This window comes from Miscanthus floridulus, chromosome 6 (genome assembly GCF_019320115.1).
Source record: "Miscanthus floridulus cultivar M001 chromosome 6, ASM1932011v1, whole genome shotgun sequence".
NCBI classification, from domain to species: Eukaryota; Viridiplantae; Streptophyta; class Magnoliopsida; order Poales; family Poaceae; genus Miscanthus; species Miscanthus floridulus.
The window spans coordinates 132271125-132287940 of NC_089585.1; the positions used below are offsets into that span (position 1 = coordinate 132271125).

The 16816-nt window shown below is 42.8% G+C and overlaps 2 protein-coding genes across 4 annotated transcripts; one reads left to right on the plus strand and one right to left on the minus strand.

The window, feature by feature from the left end:
* The first annotated feature begins 878 nt into the window (after positions 1-878).
* On the plus strand, positions 879-6887 carry LOC136459676 (dolichyl-diphosphooligosaccharide--protein glycosyltransferase subunit 2). Its single transcript, XM_066459516.1, has 19 exons — positions 879-1125; positions 1288-1480; positions 1564-1653; positions 1794-1850; positions 1965-2034; positions 2360-2424; positions 2890-2944; positions 3309-3436; positions 3530-3645; positions 3782-3851; positions 4143-4244; positions 4345-4434; positions 4511-4659; positions 4913-5024; positions 5099-5182; positions 5615-5695; positions 5955-6179; positions 6282-6404; positions 6477-6887. Exons 1-19 carry the CDS (start codon positions 971-973, stop codon positions 6591-6593), a joined length of 2082 nt encoding a protein of 693 aa, XP_066315613.1. The 5' UTR covers positions 879-970; the 3' UTR covers positions 6594-6887.
* A 3197-nt stretch (positions 6888-10084) lies between these two features.
* On the minus strand, positions 10085-15166 carry LOC136457008 (ABC transporter B family member 26, chloroplastic-like). 3 transcript variants are annotated; one of them, XM_066457045.1, is made up of 18 exons: positions 14515-15166; positions 14280-14404; positions 13773-13815; positions 13625-13669; positions 13399-13521; positions 13213-13316; positions 12975-13029; positions 12813-12883; positions 12606-12708; positions 12275-12485; positions 12119-12192; positions 11867-11923; positions 11700-11774; positions 11538-11612; positions 11173-11454; positions 11001-11065; positions 10849-10909; positions 10085-10676 (listed from the first exon to the last, which is right to left on the minus strand). In XM_066457045.1, exons 1-18 carry the CDS (start codon positions 14914-14916, stop codon positions 10596-10598), a joined length of 2052 nt encoding a protein of 683 aa, XP_066313142.1. In that variant the 5' UTR covers positions 14917-15166; the 3' UTR covers positions 10085-10595. The 3 variants fall into 3 exon arrangements, with proteins under 3 accessions (XP_066313142.1, XP_066313144.1, XP_066313145.1); XM_066457047.1 differs by lacking the exon at positions 13213-13316 and having other exon boundaries at positions 12975-13022; XM_066457048.1 differs by lacking the exon at positions 13773-13815 and having other exon boundaries at positions 14515-14700.
* Positions 15167-16816: the final 1650 nt, after the last annotated feature.

Genomic DNA, 16816 nt, shown 5'->3' on the forward strand with positions numbered 1-16816 from the left:
CTTTGACTTCTGACATCGTTTAGACATGCAAGATCACATAGCACAAGTAGACTTTGATACATCCTTAGCTAAACCAATGTTCAATATGAAGCTTCAATGCCTGATCCACTCAAAGACTGTTCTGCATGATAAGCGCAAGTTATTGTGGGATGATGAATTATGTCAGGTACATTGTTTCCCATTGCTTCTTGAGGAATTAGAAGTTCTACAAACAGAAGGGCAAGGTGTACTCAACTTTTGGGCCAACTTACACCTCATTCATTGCTAATCCCTTGCAGATGCAGCGACTGGCTTGTACGTAGAATTGTTGTCTAGGTGGTAGCGATGTGAGGCGGGGCAGCAGGGACCCGGGGATCTGCCCGTCAGGTGGTTGCTGGAGAGGACGAGGACGGTGGCGCGATGTAGCAGGCCCAGGCTAGGCGGGACAGCGGCCATCTAGGCGGTTGTCCGCCAGGTAGGGCAGCTTGAGGTTCGGGAGCGCTCGCTTGAGGTCCGGGATGGGGCCTGGGAGGGGAGGAGGAGGAAGTAGCAGGATGGCCAGGCGGAGGCGGCCCTTCTTATCTTAAAACAGTTTGGGGATTACCAGAGCTGTAGCGACAGGCTGAGACATATGTAATAACCATTAATCAAGTATAATAGATTGCTTTAGATTTACCAAGTTTGATGAATGCTTGTATAATGTGTGTTACCCACTTATCCTAGATGTCGCCGTAGCGTTAGCATGAGCAACATACTAGTTTTCTATAATCCGTGTAAAAGTTCTACATGATTCTGGGGAAACTACTGGGGTGCAAAGAGTTTCCTTGGTGAAAGTCCTACCAGCACCACCACCGCCACCAATCTCAAAGCAGCCACCCCCCCCCCCCCCCCCCCCCCCCCCCCCCCTACCTCCAGATCTGGCCAACTCCCACACGCGCCGTCTCCTAAACCCTACACATCTCCTCTCTCGGCCACGGCAACTGCCATCGCCATGGCCGGGAGGCGCCCGGCACCGGCGGCCCTCCTCCTCCTCCTCCTAGCCGCAGCCTTCGCCCACATCTCCTCCGCCGTCCGCCCAGTCTCCGACGCGCACAGATCCGCTGCCGCGGAGCTCTTCGCCCCCTTGGCCGACGGATCCTTCGGCGAGTAAGTACACTACCAACTCTCCAACGCCTTACGTCTTCCCGATCTCGGCCACCCCGCCCCGCGGACACAGTAGCCATCCCAGCTGGGCGCAGATCGATCTGCCTGATTGAAATTCATGCTTATGTGTGTTTACCTGGTGGTTTGATCTGCGTGACTGTGCAGTTTGGAGAGTACGTATGAGGCGGTGAGGACTTTCCAGATACTCGGGTTGGAGAACTATAAGAGTCTGTCTGGGAAGGCGTGCAAGTTTGCCGCGGACAACCTGGCTTCCCCCGGTTCCACCGCGAAAGATCTGTTCCACGCAGTCCGGATCAGTGGCGTGCTCAGATGCGGCGTTGATGCCGGCGTGTACGATGTGGGTGTTGGCTTTAGAGATCTCGATGTTGCTACCTGTATTGTGATGTTTGATGGGGTTTTGAGTATTGTTCATTTTGGCAGGGTGTTGTGGCGACCCTCAAGGCAGTGATTAAGGATACCAATTCCCTGTTGGAATTCTACTATTCTGTGGGAGGTTTGCTTAGCATCAAGGTCACTCCCTCTAATGCACTTTACTTTGATACTTCTCTGTTACTCTTACTCATGGGCTCATGGCTACTCCTATATGTACTTAACTGAATATTATGTGGTAATTGATAATTTTTTGTTGTTCCTTTCCTTTCATTTTGCAGGAACAAGGCCATAATGTTGTTCTGTCTGATGCAGAAAGTACATTTCATGCCATTAAGGTGATCACAATTTGATACGACAGTGGATTTTTCCATATCTACTTTTTTGCAAGTGTGTATTTTCCTCTCCAATTCAGTGTTGTCTTATGTTTATATTTATCATTGTTATTGTAGGCACTTAGCCAAAGTGACGGGAGATGGCGTTATGACACTAACAGTGCTGAATCTAGCACATTTGCTGCTGGTAAGTGTTCTTGCCTTCTTGGTGACCTCCTCTGTTGGAAAATTGGGAAAAAAAAGATTATTACTTGTAGATTGGCAATATGACACAATATAAAAGCCTAGTTGCAGGCAAGTCAGAGTAGGCTAGAGATGCAACCCAACATGAGCTACCAGCAAATAACGAAAAACTTATATAATATAAGTAAAAGGCATTGATATTTTGCTTGCATTCTGCACATTCCTAGTTAGTCCATCTCTTTCTGTAGCTCGTTTCAGCTCCAAGAGAATTCGACTGCAAAATCAATGCACGCCACTGATGTTTATTTAATAATAATGTACTATCACAGGTATTGCACTAGAAGCATTGGCAGGCATTGTTTCACTGGCAGATGCAGAGGTTGATCCATCCATGGTGCGTATACGCTCTTTGGTTGTTAATAATGTAGAGCTTGCACCTCATGTTGATGCCCCATTTATCCGAAATACCTATGCGGCCCCCGCCGCCCCCCCCCCCCCCCCCCCCCCCCCCCCCCCCCCCCCCCCCCCACACACACACACACACACACACAAATCTATTGCAATATCTGGTACATGATGACCTGGCATGATTTATGACTCTGTTAAAAGAGGCGCATCCCTGCATTCTCTGTGTACAATGCTATTTTGCTCTTTTGATGATCCCAGGATATTTAGGTAATTAGGTGCATGTTTGTGCTGGATGCTCAGTTTTCCTTTTTTTTTTGGCTTCTAAAAATTTGTGGGTGAAAGGTCCTGATAGGATATATGTAATATAGATATTTATGCTTTGTATTTTTTTCTGCCACTGTCCATCAGTGTGTAAGTTTTGCTGATTGTTGGTCTTGATATATTCCATCAGGTGGGAGTGGTTAAAAATGACATCGTGAAGCTGTTTGACACCATCAAGAGCTACAGTAAGTTTCTAGCTTTCCTTATTGATGATGAAAACTTACAGCAGAAGAGCTTCAGAAAATGCACATAAAATGAGTGGGATTTGTCCAACCTTTTGTGAAGTTTGCCACTTCATAGGAACATAGGATCCCCCCTCCTCTCCTCACCACCCAATTCTGGTGCTGATACTTTGGCTATGTCACGAAATTGCTGAATATATGGGAGGACTGAATTACAGATTTATGTGATTAGTACTCAACAGAAGGATTTTTTTGGTCTTTTCTTTTTGGGTAGGATGGGGTTGGGGAGGTGGACTAGTGAAGTCATGTTCAGATGAATGTTGTATGGTTACTTGGTGTACTAGTTTCTTACGCTATCTGTACTCAGATGATGGGACCTTCTACTTTGATGAAAAGCATGTTGACGCTACTGAATACAAGGGTCCTATAACGACTTCTGCTTCAGTGGTACGGGGTGTCACCTCTTTTGCAGCTGTTGTTTCTGGAAAATTGAATGTGAGTATTTTTTTTTTACCCCTGGCACTTGTTACGTGTTCACTAAATTTATGTGTAAGCACCTTTCATATGTAACTATACTCAAATGTACAGATCCCTGCTGAGAAAATACTTGGCCTGGCAAAATTCTTCCTTGGTATTGGGCTCCCAGGTAGCGCAAGGGATTGCTTTAATCAGATTGAGTCTTTGTCATTCCTGGAGAACAATAGGCAAGTCTTCTTTATTGTTCTTGAGGAATATGCATATTTGTTCTGCTTCTATTTGATATTGGTGAATTAACATGTCATTTTTTGGTCCTGCTGTAAGTTTTTTTTTTTTTGCTTATCTATTTTCTGCATTTTGCAGGGTCTTCGTTCCGTTGATACTGTCACTTCCTTCCAAAGTATTTTCATTGACTTCAAAAGATCAGCTTAAGGTGATTATAAAATGCCTATCTTGTATTCTGTAGCTGAAAGGATAACATTCAGTGTGAAAATGACATACTGGGCCTGGGACCATAATCCACTGACACCAGATGCTAATTTCTGACTACTACACTTGTCTGGTAGTACCGAGCAATTTGCCCAATGCTAGAATTAGTATGCAGTGAGTAAAACTGTACAGTATCTTGATGCAGTGTCCCTACTCATTGCTTTTGAGATCGTTGTGTTTAACAAAGTGTTAGTTAGCCCCAATTTTTGTTGTCCTCATTACATGATCTTTTCAGGTTGAAGTTACGACAGTTTTTGGATCTGCTGCACCTTCACTCAAAGTGAATCTTGTGCAAGTGTTGGGATCTGACTCTAAAGTCATCACCAGTGAGAACAAGGTATATAGCTGAATCAATGGTTTCCTCTGGCAACTTCCTTGTCATTGTTTTTGTGTGTTGCAGCTCCAATTCCCTAACGTTATTCTCCTTTTTGTCTCAGGAACTTCAATATGACCTTGACAACAATGTCCATTACTTGGACATTGCTCCACTGAAAATAGATGTTGGGAAATACTCAATAGTTTTTGAGGTAGTTGCACTTTACATCTTATTTATATGTTAGTAGTTGGCATTCTTTATAATGGTGGTTACCTCTTGTACTCCAGATTTCACTTCAGGAACCAGAGCATGAGACTGTTTATGTTACTGGAGGGAGAAACACTGAAAGTATAATTGTCACAGGACTGATCAAAGTCAACAAGGCAGAAATAGGAATCTCTGACAATGATGCTGGGACCGTGGAGTCTGTCCAAAAGTTAGGATTTAGAAGTTAATTGAGTTCATGCTATTTCATTTAAAATGAGTTAGCTAAACCTTTGAAGCACACTTTTTATTCTTGAATGAATGAGTAATTTCTTCAATATCATATCGTTTATCTTTGTAGTGTTTTGATGGCTGGTCTTATCTAATTGAGTCATAAGAACGATTTGGATATATAATATATTCTGCATTTTATTCTTCCTATAGAAGAACTTAGCCTTTACCATTTTCTAATTGCTTGATTTCAGGTTAGATCTTCTGAAAGATACAAAAGTATCTCTTTCTGCAAACCACCTGCAGAAGCTGCGTTTATCTTTTCAACTAACCACACCGCTCGGGCACACATTTAAACCTCACCAGGTTGCCACTCACTTTGATACTCTGATACCATGATGGGGATATTTTTCCTTACATCATTTAGCAAATGTGTTCAGGTGTTCTTGAAGTTGAAGCATGAGAGTAAGGTTGAACACTTATTTGTGGTACCCGGCTCTGCAAGGCAGTTCAAAATTGTTCTTGTGAGTATCTCCACACTGGAATTTGCTTTGTTAGTTCTTTGGATGCTCTTAATTCATTGTGGCAATGTCGCCAATAGTTTAGACCAGGCACTTAACTATCTCAAAAAGTTGCACCTATATACCAACTCAATTTTTCAACAGTGATGTTTAGGCAATGAAGCCTGTTTTCAAGTTCTTTACTCTATAGTCATGCTTATGGGAAGCAGCACTGGGGGTATGTACTATGTAGGTGCAACTGACAAATTGAGGTTTAAAACTTCTAGTTGCATTTTTGTGATGATAGATTTTGTTCAATATGGTATATTGATGTAGTGGTATGCGTAGAATAATTTTGCTTGGTGTAATCCATCTTCCAAGTCCTTGAAATTTTCTGAAGGGTTTAAAGGCTATTTTGTGACATGGTTCCTTATATGCTATTTTGACTTCTTGTAGGACTTCCTAGGTTTGGTGGAGAAATTTTACTACCTTTCTGGAAGATATGACCTTGAGCTTGCCGTTGGTGATGCTGCAATGGTAAGCAACCATATAATTTTGTCCTACTACTATATATGGTCTGGAAGGGCAGGCCTGGTGCAGTGGTGAGAGCTGTCTCACTGAGTCACCAGGTCGTGGGTTTCGAAGCAGCCTCTCCGCAGATTTTGCGGGGGGAAGGCTTGCCTCGTTTTTTCCCTTCCCCAGACCCCACTCATGTGGGAGCCTCTGACACTGGGTCTGCCCTTTTTACTATATATGGTCCCCATTTGTTTGCTTTGCTGATTTTCTTTGTGTTCAGGAAAATTCATTTCTACGACCTCTTGGCCATTTGGAGTTGGACCTACCAGAAGCTCCAGAAAAAGCCCCACGTCCTCCTGCACAAGCTGTTGACCCATTCTCAAAATTTGGGCCAAAGGCAGAGATATCACATATATTCCGCGCACCAGAGAAGAGGCCACCCAAGGAACTCTCGCTTGCATTCACGGGTCTCACGCTTCTGCCTTTTATGGGATTCTTGATAGGGGTGAGTAAAATAGTCATTCTAGTCATGTATATTTCTTACATTTGCTTCGAATCAAAGTTTCTGCCTGCTCTAGTGCAACTGATCGAGGGCCTTCTCTTGCAGCTCGTGCGTCTTGGAGTGAACTTGAAGAACTTCCCGTCCTTGCCAGGACCTGCTGCATTTGCCTCACTTTTCCATGCTGGAATAGGAGCAGTCCTGCTGCTCTACGTTCTCTTCTGGCTCAAGGTTTGCCTTGTTCCTTGTGATAAATGTTACTTGTTAAACCTGGCGCTGATGTTCACTTCCATTTTGGTGCAGTTGGACCTTTTCACAACTCTGAAGTACCTTGGCTTCCTCGGCATCTTCCTTGTGTTTGTGGGCCATAGGACCCTATCCTACCTTTCCTCGGTGTCGACAAAACAGAAGACGGCATGAGTGGACAATGCAAACAGAGTTTTCCCGATCATCAATTTTTGAGGTGGCCATTGCAGGCCCTTGGGTGTCTTTGCTTGGTACTCTGACCGCACCCAAGATTTTCTTGAGCTACATGCATTTTGAGGGAGGACTCGGCTTATTTCAGTTGGCTTCGTAGAATACCGATACTAGGAAAAGTAGGACCTCACCATCGTGTACTATGATGATGTACTGACAATTTCTGAATAGAATTGCATGTTTAATCATAGAACTCATAATCTAATCTTCATAGCGTGCTGAAGTGTTACAGTAACAGGACCCACATGATTTAGGATTCTATTTTTTTTTTTATCTTTATTAGTTTTCTTTCCTTCCGTTCTGAAGGAGGCCCTAATCTAATCTTCATAGCCGCCCTAAACACGCCCTAAACCTGGAGCTACTTAAGAGTACATACGTCCAGTAGTGCCAGGGAAAAGCTACGGGAGAGAGTAATTAGAGGTTAGCATCAATACCGGAGTGTACTACTGGTGCTAAGACTACTTTTAGTTATAAAACTAAATATTTTAATTCATCTTATCACCTAATAAGGGTGTTCTAACGAATAAAGTTCGATTTGCACCTAAATGAAGGAATAATAGGTGCCCATACTCATAGTTATACATATATATATATATATATATATATATATATATATATATATATATATATATATATATATATATTATATATATCATCTTATCATCTACTTCCTTCGTCCCAAAATAATAGGTACCGAAGCTCATATGTCTCTACATATTCATGGCTTAAAAGTCGCTAATTTTGGGACGGAGTACTAATAAAGGCGTTAAAGGAATGAAGTTCGATTTGCACCTAAATGAAGGAATAATATTTGCACCTAAATCAGGGAATAATAAATGTATCTCTAATGTACGCCACGGGCGTCCGTCCCGTCCGGATGGATCGCTTTGCGCGCCTCGCCCACGCCGTGCGCCCCTCACCCGCCCGCGAGCCGTTGCTCGCCCCCCGCCCGCACCCTCATTCACCTCGCCCATCGTGGAAGGGGAGGCCTGTGCCCCCATCCACCTCGCACCGTTGGCAGGAAGGGGAGGTCTGCGCCACCACAATTCCCCACCAGGTAGGCCATGACCGCCGGCGACGCTATGTTTTCAAGTATTTCAGGCGTTTTCAAACATGTTGCAAGCCTACGTTTCAAGTGTTTCAGTTGTTTCAGACGTATATTTCAAATGTTTATCTAGATGTTGCGTATGTTGCTATGGCTATACATGCATGTTTCAAGCGTGTGTTTCAAATGTTTCAGATGTTTTCAGGCTTATGTTGCAGGTGTTTAATCTGGATGTTGCAAAAGTAGATCTGGATGTTGCATATGTTGCTATGGCTATACACGCATGTTTGAAGTGTTTCATTTTTTTTTCAAATATATATTGCAAGTCTATTATTTGGATGTTGCATATGTTGTAAATGACTATGTTGCAAATGTATGTTCCAAATGTTTCATCTGTTTCAGATGTATATTGCAATTCTTTCATATGAGCGTTGCAAAAATATATTTTGATGTAGGTGTGGAGGAAGCCTAAGCTCTCGGTGGTCCAGCTACTGTGGCTCCCTGGTGTGGCGAAGATGGAGGCCGTGGACACATGAGCGGCGGGGACGGGATGCCGTGGCGGATTGGTCGGGATGTGGAGCGGGATGGGCGCTGGATGCGGCGCATTGGGCGGGATGGGATGCAGGCCTCCATGCTGTGTGTGTCGGGTGCGGGCGCGGGAAGCTCTGTCCGGACCGACGCTGCCTCCATAGCGGGGATGGACGCAGGGCATGCGTCAGGCGCGGGACGTGCGTTGGGCATGGGTCTGGGCGTGCGTCGGAAGCATTGTACGGACGGACGCCGCGTACGGACGTTCAGGCGCTAGTCGCTCCGTAGATGTATATGGTCTTAATTACATTTGGTTTCAAGAACACAATAAAAAATGAGATCTAAAACATGAGAAACTAAAATGTTTTTAATAAGAAAATAATTGACATTTAAATTCAAGTTGAAATACTCAAAACTATGTCGATTTTTCATTAAGAAACTACATGATGATTAGTTATGGAGTAGGGTACTAGGGTGGGGTGGAAATCACTCTCACCAACACAGATATAATGATCTATCATTACATGTTGCAACAATCCCCAAGCATATGTGACCCGAAACCATCTCCGTTTTGCGTAAACCATAATAATCACTGTTGCTGTACAGTTGCACTAGACAACAAGGTACGGATGGAGCCCCACCCCCGACTTTGTTGTAGCCAACTAGGCATGGAAGAGGGGAAGAAGAAGCTGAGCGAAGAAACGTGAATAAGAAAAGAATCTGCATAGAAAGGGGATGCATAGAAAAGACAACCAAGAAGGGCTACTTGCAAAAATTGAGTCGAAAGATAGATGCATACAAAAGTAAACACAGAAAGGCTACTTGCAAAAATTGAGTCGAAAGATAGACGCTCCATAGGTGGATGAACGTGCCTAGCCCCATTTTGTGGTGCTTTAGGGTTTTGGTGATTAATAAGCACACGTGATTGTAGAATAATGTGTGTTTTTAGCGGCATCGTCTGTACTTAAATATTATATGTGTGGAATTTGTGAATGAACGGTGCACCATCCTTTCTAATCGTTGGGATTCCAGCACCGTATGATCTAGTGAAGGCAGCGGTGGCCGATGGATCATCCGATGGTTTGGTGGTATCTGAGTCTGTTAGTATTTTTTTTTCCAACGACTAGGGCTAGCAACCTCTTCAGTCTCTATGCAACCTCTGGTTCATTTGGAGTTGCCCTGTCGCTAGCACTTATAGAAAGGATAGTGAAGCAATTGGAGAGCCGTCCATGGCAAGAAGTGAAGATTGAGAGTTAGCCTTGAGTGCTGCTGGTGTTCTTGACTGGATTTTTGTAGTTGAAGATGGGGACTTATTACTCTTGGTGATTGACATAACCTAGACGGTCTGGTGGAGGATTCGGTGACCTTCTCAGTGGAGTTTGTTAGCTTATGCTGATGCCTATGCTGATTTGTTGTGAGAGGAAAAATACCGTTCGTTCGCTGAAAAAGTACTACTGAAGTAAACGTCATTGAGGAAGCTCCAAAAAATGTACATGGTTTATAACCCACCGTTCTGAAGTGGAGAAGGGGTATTCACTAGTAGATGGGAATGCATTCTTGGCTAGATTTTTATAGTTGAAGATGAAAACTTATTATTCTTGGTGATTGTCATAACCTAGACGACCCGGTGTAGGATTTGGTGACCTTCCTCGGTGGAGTTCTCATTGAGAAAGCTCCAAAAGATGTACATAGTTTATAACCCGCCATTCTGCAGTGGAGAAGGGGTATTCACTAGTGGATGGGAATGTACATGGTTTATAACCCGCCATTCTACAGTGGAGAAGGGTATAGTGACTCTTTGTGCTCCAACCGTGTATTAGGGGAGGGATTATAAAAAAGAAGTAATAATACAAGAACAAGAGAAAGGCAACAAATTTTATTGTCGTATAAAATACAGGCTAGCAGCCTAACACGATTCTACGTGAATTGCATATACATTTTTTTTACACTAAAATTCAGAAATGAGGTACAAAGTGCTCGTAACAAAACTATAGCATTTCCTCCGTGTGTAAAATAAGTTTCAGAGTTCCCGATAACAAGATAAAAACGCCTATACACTTTTGTAGTTACATGCATGCTGGATCTGACGGGATGCGGTGGAAGCTATCTTTACAAACTACTGGACTCTTAGATGTCTGCTCTCCATACTGCCGCTCTCGATACCTAATGTGCTCGTCCTCGTGGGGGAAAACCGTTTTGGTTTAGTTTGATTAGTCGTAAACCGTTTCTGGTTCATGCTAAAAACAATGCCTATTAGAGCTCCTGGGTCCAGGTCAGTCCTTGCAAAGAATACAACAATGACAGACGACTCTCACTTCTGCCATTCCACTGAAAAAAAGGCGTGGAGTAAACCACATTCTGTGATTTCAGGGCTACTTGAGATCGTCATTTTGTCGCCTGGCTAATCTTGAATATAAACCACCCTTCTCAATAAGATCAATGTGTTTACCATCCTGCATAACCATACAAAGAAACTTGGACGTAAGAAACCAAATGATGGTGAAAGCGTATAAGATATTGTATAAGTTGGTGCCAACAATCATGAGATCATGTATCTCTAAACGATCACAACAGCACTAGAGTTTGCGCAATGAAATAATGAGGCAGCAACAGTCGAAAACATACCTCCACAATATTACCATTTTCCATCACAATAATTCTGTCAGCTGTTTGAATTGTAGATAGCCTAAACAAGAAAAAAAAAATCCCAAATCCCAAATTATCAGGCATGCTCAAAAATCAAGATAGCAAACACCTGTGTGCCTAGTATACATTACCTGTGTGCTATGATTACCACAGTTCTTTGAGCCTTCGAATCTCGACTAACTTTTGTGATGACGCTCTAGTTTGACAGAGAGAAGATGTCAATAGATTTTTCCTAGGAACATTTGGATTGTATATACACCATTTGAACTCATAGGATATTCAAATTCTTCATTAATGATTTACCTTCACATAATGTTCACTCTCAGCATCAAGCGCACTTGTGGCTTCATCAAGCAGTAAGATAGATGGGTCCCTCAGAAGGGCCCTGGCAATAGCAACACGTTGTTTCTGACCTCCACTGAGAAGAGCATCATCAACAATGGTGTTATAACCATCAGGCAAAGCCATTATGAAATCATGAGCATAGGCCTGCTTTGCAGCCCAGACCACTTCTTCATGACTGACTTCTCTTGGGCAACCATATTTAATATTAGAGCTAATATCCATTCGGAATAGGCGTGGTTCCTGCATACACCAAAACATGATTGTTCAGTAAAACACAAGTCTCAAGCGGTACTTAATGTATGTGGAGTTGATTAATCCTCAACCTGTCCGACGAAACCAATTTTTTCCCTGAACCATCTGATATCAAGCTCAGTGAGTGGGACACCATCAATTAGTATCTGCATCAGCACACAAGTGTGAGATATACAATCAAAGGATGACTCTGGAAGTGTGAAAAGCTGAGACCACAGTTAGGAACAACTTACTTGCCCATTTGTAGGTTCATATAGTCTTAGTAGTAAATTGATTATAGTACTCTTGCCACTTCCACTAAGACCAACCTACCAAATTCCATCCATAAAGGTAGTAAGACATCCAATATCAGTCTGTGAGAATTAACTGCCAAAGAAAAATTAAGACCCCTATGTCTTACAATTGCAACTACTTCATTTGGATTCAGTGTTAGATTCAATCTTCCCAAAACTAGTACCTGTTACAAATAAAAAAAAGGGTAAATGAAGGGCCACATAAACCCTTGCCAACATTTATAATTACAAAATATCCATACTTTAGAGTTCATCCTTACATTTTGTTAAATTTTTCCAGGATATTAAATGTTAAGATCAGAAGTTCCTTAACAGTCTTGTAAACATAAAAGTATAAAAAACTGTGGTGTAAGTAATACCGTAGGTCTTGATGGATATGAAAATGATACATCAGCATACTGAATTTGCCCTTTCAACTTCTCTAACTTGAGGCCTGCAATGATGAAAAGCTTTATATTACTGAATTGCTATGCCTCCAAATAATTAGTCTTACAGTCATGCACACATTTTCTTGCCTTCAGAGCTAAGCTGCTTGCTAGGAAGGAGATCCATCAAACAAAAAACTTTTTCACTTGCTCCGACAGACTGCATGAGGGAGGACCAGTTGTCTCCAATCCACCATGTGGACAAAATTAGCCATTCAGCATAGAGTGTGAATTTTGTCAACTGCTCAGCAGTTAGCTTCCCAGACATGATTGCTAGACCTCCAATCACCACTCCAATGACCTACGCGAAGCTTATTTGCAAGAGTACTTCATCAGTAGTGTAAAGACTTTAACACCACCAGATAATATTACAAATTACTCTGATGGTTAATTATTAAAAAAACAATAGCAGAGGAGATACCTGAGTAGAATGGTATAGATAGTTCAAGCTCAGGCTCCAGCCTCCATAAGCCACTGTCTGCCGAAAGCTTACATCATACAGCTTATCAAGCCACTTTGCATACCTATGGAAGACTCAAAGGTATTACGACACTTGACAGCTACAAAGTGTTTACTGCAATGGACATAATAAGAGAGAAAAAAAATGAGAGGGAAGCATAGAAATTGCCTTTTAAACTCCTGCTTTTCTGTTCCATACACTCGCACTGTCCTAACCAAAGTTATCACCTCTTGAGCAACCTGATTTACATCCGTGTAAAATATTAAGGCATACGAAGAAAATGAAATTGACTTTAGCAAATGGCTTATTTGTCTGATTACAAAATCTTACATTATTGGCGCTTGCGGTGAACTCCTGTGCAAATTTAGCTGCCCTTTTCTGAAACCTACCAATCAAGTAGTAATGTGATGGGTTGATTTCTCTCACATACACCAAAAATGCAAGAAAACAAATATATTTCTATCATAAGCCTTTAAAAAAAACGCAAAGCACTAGCAATCGAATGGCATAAAATGGCACTAGAGTTTATGAACAGACATCTGGAAGAGACAAAGGAGTAATCTTTTACCGTCCATGAACTAGCATAATTGTTGATAGAGTTGCACAAACAAACATTGTACACAATCCAAGAGGCCAAGATAAAACTAGCAGATAAATTAATGCACCTGCACCCTGAGATAAATTAATGAAATAGCACATGAGCTTTTCAAACGCTGAATGATGTTCAATTGAAGAATTGCAAAGAAATTTTCACCTGAAGTAAATTGCGTGAAATCAGGTTAAGGTCATTGCCTATAACACGAGACACTTGTTGGCAGTCCGAACCAAGTCTACTTGTCAAATCACCGACTGTTTCTTCATCAAAAAAGGAAATATCCTAGCACAATGTAACTACAGTAAAAATCCTAGTGGTATTGTTGAGGGAAAAAAATGCTTAATAAATTTTCTTTCAGCTTCCATATTTCTGCATTCTTTCTTACCTGTGAAAGAATGGAATCAAATAGCTCCTCTCTCATCCGTTTGACCTAAGAAAAATTCAGATGAGTGTTAGGACAGATCATATGGAAGGAGTATGGACAGACAAACTTGTTGCTTTGTTAGGACATGAGGAATCTGACATGGTTTTACCAATATCATGTTTGCAACACCAAAACAGCAGCTTCGTACGCCACTGCAAGTTAGGGATACCACTACATAAGCAACCTCATTTGTTTCACAAAACCATGCAGAATGCAACAATCAATTATGATAATTCTGTACAGAGTATCATGAAAAGTTCCTTGTTTCCGTTTGTGCAAATTTGTATATGTGCATTTTTCATAATGTTCTGTAGCAAGCATGATTTTCCCTATGATCCCGCCTTTTGTATTCATCATTATATTTCACATACATCAAAACTTCATGCTCAAAACCCCCCAAATGTTTCAGAGTATACTTCCAAACTTTGCTGATCACATAGAGCTTTCAGAACCCTACATTACAAACTACAGTCTGCAGAAAACCACATTTTATTTTACTGATATAAACAGCAGAGCCTATGGTCAGCTGCTTCCATTGACTGAGCAAACCGGTGAGTTGAATAGCAAAATGTGTGTCGTTTTATACCAAGGACAATATGAGCAAAATATAACTAACCTGAACACCCCGGAAACCAGACATAGGACAACCAGAAGCTTGGCATTTCGGTAGAACACTGCGCCTCCATTCTGCGCAGAGAAAATGGACGCTGCAAGGAGATGTGGTATGGCGATCTCCGCAAGCTGCAATGGCAACCAAAGCACATCACTACGCTCACCAACAAACACTGTAAACTAGATAAATCACTAGTCAACCATAGCACACTGTCGTGTCATGGCTGGGCAAGCGTTACCGCAGCGCCGACGAGGGACGCGAAGCCGGCGTAGATGACCCATCTGTCGCCGGCGACAAGGGACCACATCCGCCTGAGCGCGGAGACGGCGGTGGTCCCGCTCCCCTCGGCGCGGCCGGCCCCATTCCCGGTCTCGTCGCCGTCCTCGAGGCGCCACCAGCTGCCCCCGGGCAGCACGTTGCGCAGGCGCTCGATGAACTCCCCCACGACGGCGCGGCGCCGGCCGAGGCCGCCGAACTCTCCGCCGATCGCCGCGGCGGCGCGGATCCTCGCCGGCCGCAGCGCCCGCAGCCGCCGCTGCCTTGGGGCCCGGAGCGGCGCCGGCCTCGCGGCCAGGGTCAGCGACAGCGTGGGAGACCCCGGGGCCGTCGTGTGGAGCAGCATCGCAGCCGGAGGCGGCATTTCGCGGTGTCGAAACCCCTCACCGGGGCGCGCGAGACTCGATCTGGACTCCGGCTCGCGGCCGCGCGACTTCAAATAGCGAGACGAGGACAAGGGCGACGCCGACGGTTGCGTCCTCGCCGGAGCTGGGCTGGTTGGGTTGCCGTGCGCGGCACTGGCACCGCGAGTGCGCGACGCCTCTCTCCTCCTCCTTCGTCCGGCTGCGCTGCCTCGGTGTGTTTTTTTTTCTTCCTCGCTGTCTTTTTCCGTTTTCTGTCTGGAATCGAAAAAGAAATAGAAAAAGAAAATGTGTACCGTTTTGTTTTCCACGCGCGTGTTTGCGTTGCGAAAGTGCTGGGAATTTTTTGGATTTTGGAAATTGTATGGCTATGATTGATTTGCGAGGTTTTTGGATTGGCTTTGGTTTACGCGGCGAGGGAAGGGAACGGACTTGTCTGTGGTCGTGGTTCGTGAACCTCGTGTTGCTGCTGGCCAGACGACAAGGATCATGGGCCATAGCTGGTAGTTGCGCGCTCGAAATGAAAAAAAGAAGAATAATTGTTCCGAGAAATATGTAATAGCCACATTGCTGTTCAGCTGGTTAGGACACATGTGTTCTAACATGCAATGATTTCATTGTAGTCCAGTTGATTTAAATGCACGGGTCTTAACCCATAGACCTGGGCTCGAACTCAAGAAGCAAATATTTTTTTATTAAATTTTTATTTTTATAAGCAATTACAACAAGAAATATTATTCCTTTATTATTAGTGTCCTAGGTTTCACCGCACACTATATATTATTGTTCTATTGTTCCATCGTACACTGTATATTTAATTTGTTTTTTATTTGATTTTGAAACATTACGTACCTCGATCAAGTTGAGTTGAGTGACGTGTTTATATATATCTTGTTGCTTGGCCGTCCTTTTACTTACATGCATATGGCTTTTGTCATCATATATAAGTTGAAGGCTTCCGAGACAAGAGTAAATAAATAAAAGAATTTATTTTACATTAAGTAAGCGTAATTTTCTTTGCCTCCCTATTTTAGTGTTGAGCTCTTTAATTTGCATACCTCCCTATTTTACATGAAATAGAATTAACAAGAAGAATGAGCTTAATGTATTAACTAAGAGCTCCATATTATCATTATTTGGACTGTTCAACTAAGTTTGGTGAGGAATGGAGGAGGATCTCCCGAGGTATATAAACTAGTAAATAAATAAATACATCCATGATTATGATAATATAAGGAGGATTTGATTTAGATAATATATAAATAAATGCACCTTGAGATGTATCCTTCATCCAAAACAAATTACAAATTAGTGAATAGTGTTCTCTCATGTGTTCAAACCCAGGCCCGTGCGATCAAACCAACTGAACCATAATGGGATCATTGCATGTTTCTCGAAATAATTTTTCTTGTTCTACTACTTATAAAAATATAGCAAAAAAAGATTTAGCGCTGAGGTTCGAACTCAGGCCTTTGAGCTAAGTCACGCGTGTCCTTACCAGCTGAACCGCAATGGCATTGTTGCATATTCCCCGTAACAATTATACTTGTTTCATTTTAAATGTCAAGATCTGTAGGGTAACAGCTCGGCGCCGAGCTCTACGACGCCGAGGTCTTGTCCATGTCGACGCCAGGTCACCGCCACGTCCGACGCCTCGCCAAGACCTCGGCGCCATTAGCCATGGCGCCGAGACGTGTCTCCTCGGCGCCAAGGTCAGAGTCCATAAATAAAAATCAAACTACCAGGGATCTATTTGTGAATATTTTTCAAAAAAAGAACTAAAAAATAAAAATTTGGTGGACTGTGGTAGTTCCGCGGGTTTTATTATTATTTTTTAAAAAAAGTTCATTTTACTTCATGAATTAGTTATAATCTTCTTTTTTCCCTCACCAAACTCTAAAA

Bases quoted from the DNA above. Each gene is read 5' to 3' on its own strand.
- LOC136459676 (XM_066459516.1), top strand. From the start codon at position 971: ATGGCCGGGAGGCGCCCGGCACCGGCGGCCCTCCTCCTCCTCCTCCTA. The intron at 1,481-1,563 runs GTGGGTGTTGGC...TCATTTTGGCAG, and splicing joins TTGATGCCGGCGTGTACGAT to GGTGTTGTGGCGACCCTCAA. The intron at 1,654-1,793 runs GTCACTCCCTCT...TTCATTTTGCAG, and splicing joins GAGGTTTGCTTAGCATCAAG to GAACAAGGCCATAATGTTGT.
- LOC136457008 (XM_066457045.1), bottom strand. From the start codon at position 14,916: ATGCCGCCTCCGGCTGCGATGCTGCTCCACACGACGGCCCCGGGGTCT. The intron at 14,405-14,514 runs GTAACGCTTGCC...TTGCCATTGCAG, and splicing joins CGTCCCTCGTCGGCGCTGCG to CTTGCGGAGATCGCCATACC. The intron at 13,670-13,772 runs GTAAAACCATGT...AATTTTTCTTAG, and splicing joins GTGTTGCAAACATGATATTG to GTCAAACGGATGAGAGAGGA.